The 6,000-nt window shown below is 39.4% G+C and overlaps 1 protein-coding gene across 7 annotated transcripts in view; it reads right to left on the bottom strand.

Annotated features, from left to right (window-relative positions):
- Positions 1-568: 568 nt before the first annotated feature.
- Positions 569-6,000, bottom strand: part of RFTN2 (raftlin family member 2) — a 54,998-nt gene continuing 49,566 nt past the window's right edge. For all 7 annotated transcript variants that reach the window (XM_033113062.1, XM_033113059.1, XM_033113061.1 and 4 more), the window contains exon 10: positions 569-984. In XM_033113062.1, the coding sequence (XP_032968953.1) occupies positions 709-984 (276 nt within the window). In that variant the 3' untranslated portion in view covers positions 569-708. The remainder of the gene's footprint in view (positions 985-6,000) is intronic.

The raw sequence follows: 6,000 nt of genomic DNA, 5'->3' as shown, positions 1-6,000 counted from the left end.
GTTCTCTCCGTATTGAATGTTAAGGGACGCTGCTCTGCCCTCTCTGTTCCTAGGCTATTAGAAATAACAAAGTTTAAGCTCAATGACTCAGTACAGGGTTGGTAACATGGTGACCTTTTAAAAGCAAAGACATACAAAAAGGATTTTTTTCCCCAAAGAATATTTTAACAAATAGGGGTTTGCTTTGCATGTACATGTCATAGTTAAAGACAAAATTTGGATTAGTTGTTATATTCACGAAATAGGTACTTCATCAATTAGCCCTTTGTGTGTATGGGTGTCGGCGGGGGGGGGGGGGAGACAGGCATTATTTTTCAGCTTAAGTAAGATTCTAACTTCCTGAGAACTTTCTAATTAGGTAAAATACTGGTTGAGATATTCAGTTTTCTTACCAGGAATGGTAAGAAAAGTGTACCTTGTACATTCATGAGAAACTGAAGTAGATTATCAGTTATTAACCTAATGAGACATCTGTTTCAACAGGTGTTTTTAGTTGAAGGAAGTGTAAACATGATTCTAAATTTACAAATATGTTGGTTATTCTTCCTCGTCTAGGCGGTTGAGCCAAAATTTACGTAAATTAGAAGAAAGCCGGAGTCTGTAAAAATTCGAAGTATTACATAAATGCAGATAAAGAAATACAAGAAGGTCAGTTGGCAGTTATTTTCATAGTTATTTACAACGCCTTCTGTTGCTTTCCTTCAAAGCTCACATACAAGTGACCTGAGTGACTCCGTCTTCCTGATCAAACTGTCCATCGTCTAATTCCCGCAGGACACTGTCACTGCTGCTGAACCCAGAGAAGCTGCTGTAGTGTGCTGGCCTCTTTTCCTTCATCCAGCATTCTCTAGGGGAGAGGAGGCCCTCCTCAGGCGGCTTTCTGTTCTCTGGAGCTTGTGATGGTGACGCAGCCGTGTCCGATCCGATGCTTCTACTGGTGGCTTTGTTCCTGTCATCACCTTTTATATGCCGGCTGGCTTTCCTCTGAAACAGAGATGGGCAGCCAGGAGTTAAAAAGATGGGCTCTTTCTGGTCACTCTAATCTAGCACATACTGCTCCCTGCCTGAATTGTCCTTTCTCTGTTTCTCTTCAAAATCCTGCTCATCTTCAAGGACCAGCTCAGAGCCCCTTCACATTCCCTCCTCCCCCCAAGTGCAAAGGAGCTCCCCTCTTTCTATTTCACACTCCTTTGTGACTTCCCAGCACATTTTTCTTGTCATTGGCAGGTGGATTGTGTACACGTCTGTGCCCCCAAGGACATGTGTGAGGAGAGAAACCTGTTGGGATCATACTTTGGGGAACAAATCAGGGTAGAAATACATTAAAGGTTCCATTTTTCTTCTCGGTGTTAACTGGGATCGAAACAGCAGAAAACGTGTTTCAGTGGCCACCTCACACCCCTTTGACGTAGACGTAGGCTGCACAGGAGAGGCACAGATAGTTCAGACTGAGTTTATGCCTGGAGCATCTTCCGGGGTCAGGCGGACCCCTCTCCTGTCCCGCTACAGACCACTTCTCCCTGACACACGGGGAGTGACCAGCTCATTCCTCATTCTGCAGACTGTCTCATAAGTGGGAACGTTTTTGTTATGAAATACTCACTGAGGGCTGACAATGTCTTTGGTGTAGTTCAGAATAAAGAGAACAAGGTCTCTGCCAAGGAGACATAAATCAAAATAAGACATCTGAATCAATAAAAGGAGAGATCAGAGATGGAACTGAAGCAGCTCAACATGTGCGTATTCAGACTCCTGATAAGATTTCCTTACGAGGGCTTCTTTACTATTGATAACGTGACATAAAATATGACATAGAATAAGATTAGAATACAATCATACAGTCTTAATCGTGTTTCCCCGAAAATAAGACCTAACTAGACCATCAGCTCTAATGTGTCTTTTGGAGCAAAAATTAATATAAGACCCGATATTATATTATTATATTACATTATATATTTATTATATTATATTATATTATATTATATTATATTATATTATATTATATTATATTATATTATATTATATTCCGGGTCTTATAGTAAAATAAGACCGGGTCCTATATTAATTTTTGCTCCAAAAGATGCATTAGAGCTGATGGTCCAGCTAGGTCTTATTTTTGGGGAAACACGGTAGGTGTGTGCGCACACACACACACACACACACACACACAAAGGAACAAGTGTAAATAAAAATGATAAAATTCTAAAAAAAAATAAAAAAGATAAACTTAAAAAGCACAGTAATTTCCCAGTTTACAAAGAGTTTATTTGCTGAAAGTTCATTTATGTTTTTTGGGAACTAGGACTACATTTTCCTAAATATAAAAGCTAAACTTACAAAATTCTTCGGGAGAAAAAAAAAAGGCCACAGAAGTCAGATGCCCAGGCTAGTCTTAACAAAAGTTTATTAACCCATAGGTTTGTTGAACTGGTTTTCAAGGCAAATATATAAAGGAAACAGCTTTATTAAATTGGATTCTGTGAAATGTAGTAACCACCTGTGGTTAGGTAACCACTGTTTATGACATTGTTTGTACAGGAATATGCAGCCATCAGCATGCTGCATAGAAAAGAGTGTGTTGGCAGCTAGCTCAACATTTTCTTGGCGAGTTCCTGGAGTCCTCGGGCTCAAGTTTAAGGGAAAAAGTCTACAGTGGTTCTGCTTCAACAAAGGCTCATCTTTGTGGTCCCAAATCAGACACAGTGTGGTGGTAGTGACATTTTCCCTTAGTCCCTTGCATTTATCGGATACCAATACCAGATCTCAAATCCTTTTCTTTTTTATATTCTTCACCAAATGTATTGAATTTAATACAAGTAGTGGACTCTGACAGATTTCCTCTCAGACAGGGCACAGGATTTGAGAATGGCATGTTCTCCCTGGCATTGGGACGCTGGCCAGCGAGGATGTAGCCTTTTGGCTGCAGGCAGACCTGACGGGTAGTGCCAGAATGGGCTCCTTTCTCAAGCCTGGCTACCAGCTCCCTTTCCCACATGCATAAAGAATGCATTCACTCATGAATGACCTCTCTGCGTTGACTGAATGAAAATGGGAGGGAGGACAGAGTGCCGGGGTGCATTTGGCTGCCTGGATCTTTCCTCCCTCAGCAGCACCAGGGCCAAAGGTAAACTTTGCAGTAAATTTGTTATTGTATATCAGCCAACAGAGGCCAACTGTCACATACTCAATGGGAATTTTCTTAGTACAATTTGGATATTACTCAGAATAATAAGGTTTTCATAGTAATTTACTTTTAGATAAATATTAACAAGTAAACAGCCACCAAATGCAAATTTCAAATACGTATTAGAAGATGACAAAATACCTAACATAGTAACTTTAAAAAAAATTTCAGATCACTTTTCTTTTTTACCATGTGACTCTTCAGCAATGATAACGCCTCCCCTACTCTACCCTCACGCCACACGAAATAGCTTTGTCAATAAATCAAACTGCAGCATTCTTATAACTTAAAAGTATAGGAGTCTGACGCCTGACCAGTCCTTAATTATCTGCTGTAACCCTCATTCTACAGAGGTAGGACTCAGGCCCTTTGTCCAAAGTCAGGGGATGGCTGGCCTCAAACTGGAGCCCACGTGTCTTATTCTTTTCACTTATATTACCCACATCTGCAAAAAATATGAATAGATTTGTGCTCAAAGATTTGTGTGTTTCCCAAATAAAATTTTCCTTCAATTATAAAAATACACGTTCAATGTGGAAAGCCTCGCAAAAACAAAGCAAAAAACAAAATCCACTCACAATCCCCTCTTGGCAAAGATACCACTGTTAAAATTTGGTGTATTTTACTGTTTTCATCTCTAAATAGCTCTGTATTTACATACACACACATAGATATATACAGCTTACTTTTCCACTTAGAAAAATATTTCTTTTGAATATTTTTCTATGTCAATAAAGACTTTTTCCGTGCTACATTACAGTCTCATTCATGTATCTTCTCACTTTTCTCTGACATTTTCACTATAAAATTGGGAGAAATTATACCAGGATTTGGATGCAGATCTAATGCCAGCCTGGATAAATCTATTAATATTTGAGAATCATTCTCATTTACTAAAAAAGTGTCTCACCCATTTCAAATACGTGAGACACAGTGACAGGTCAGTTGAATTTAGGGTGTCCTACCATTGCCTTTCATTTGTTATTGTCAGTCTCTTAAAAACAAAAACAAAAGAACAAAGTCAGAATTATACCAGCAATCATAAGACATTGTGTTGTTTTTGACAGTGTTGTGATGGACAGAGTGGCAGAGTAGCTAAAAAACTATGGTCTATAAAGCAATAGAAACATGGAGTAGACATTCAGGATTTCTCTTCCTCCTTGTGTGTCTCAGGCTTGGGGAGGATTAGGAAGCTACTGTAAGTCTAAGTGCAGCCTTAGTACCGCTTGAAGTGAGAGGTTTTAAAACACGCAGAGACACCACCCCTGTCTGTTCACAGAATATGTCCTGGGTGGTTCCGGCTTGGGGATGTCAAAATCATTCAAGCATGGGAGGGAAAAGGATGTCATGGACAACATTTTCAGACAGCTTTCCCATCCACCTTCTTCTCTGTGTGGGCACGTGACCCAATCAGATCCAATCAGAGGCCTTGCCTGGGATGGCTACACTGCCCAGAGGATAAAGAAGTTCTTGCTTTGTGATGAGGCAGACACTCCTGGCTCATTTCCTAAGAAGCCCTCTGCACATACACATATAGAAGCTGAAACAGATGCAAGGGGACATCTGAGCAGTGTTGAATCTCTTGTCAGTACCTGAGGCCTTGGCTCTTGCAGCTCTATTTTTGATGTTATGAGCTCTGCCAGTATCGTTCCCACCATGAGGCTGTCAATTCTGTTGATTTTTTCCTCAGAAATGACGGCCATTTGTAAAATGTTAGAGAGAGAGAGAGAGAGAGAGAGAGAGAGAGAGAGGGAGACAGAGAGAGAGAGAGAGAGAAGAGAAGGCTGTAGCTTGGTGAAAAGTTGCTTTGGGTTAGGAGAAAGAAGAATGAAAATTTTTTCTGGCCATTCTCTACATATACTGATCTTTGATTCTTCTTGACAGAACATTTCTTAATGAACTTGGGGTTGTGGGGTAGTCACTGCTCACCTGTGGGCTCTGATGCAGTCTTTCTAATATCTCTGTACTTGATCTCTCTGTTCTCCTGTCATGGGGAACCATCTTCCTATCTACCTTTCTACCTCTTCCTACTTATCTACTAAGCCAGCTAGACTCTTTCTTTCATTTTTTTTTATTAGTTTCAGGTGTACAAAACAATGTACTAGTTAGACAATTTCACACTCACAAAGTGATAACCCCCCTCCCCCAATCTATTGCCCCTCTGACATAGTATATATCTATTACAATTCCATTGACTCTATTCCCTATGCTGTACTCCATAGCCTGAGACTGTATATATATATATATATATATATATATATATATATATATATATATATAAAATTGTAATTGACATACAATATTATTCAGCTTCAGGTGTACAGTGCAGTGGTCAGGCACATTTTTTTTTAATTGAAAGATTCCTTTGAAAATTAATGTGAGACAACATGGCTATATTATATATATACTGTCAGTCTGACTTTGCTAGTTTAAAAAACTTAAAGTTTTCTAAAACAATATTTTTTGATATACAGAAAAATAATCATTTTAAATAATTTTTTTGTCCATTTGCAAATTTCCTGTTTTGAAAGTTATGCTTTATTATGCACAGATTGCTTCATTCAATGATACTATTCTAGCTGTGTATTCAGTAAGGACGAGAAGACGTGAGGCTCAGCCAAGGGCTGAAAAAATGTGAACTTAAGGAGACAACATAAAAGTACTGTCAGAGGTCAAGATAGACAAGATTGCACAGCTCTGTTGCAGGACGAGGCACGTTCACTCACAAGACTTAGAACTACAGGGAGGGACAAACTTCACCCTCTTAGGTTCAGTGGCTGGGGCCTACGAATTAAACTGACAAAGGACAGGTTAAC

The sequence above is a fragment of the Rhinolophus ferrumequinum genome, chromosome 8 (genome assembly GCF_004115265.2).
Source record: "Rhinolophus ferrumequinum isolate MPI-CBG mRhiFer1 chromosome 8, mRhiFer1_v1.p, whole genome shotgun sequence".
Classification (NCBI taxonomy): Eukaryota; Metazoa; Chordata; class Mammalia; order Chiroptera; family Rhinolophidae; genus Rhinolophus; species Rhinolophus ferrumequinum.
This window is presented reverse-complemented; position numbering and strand designations above follow the sequence as displayed.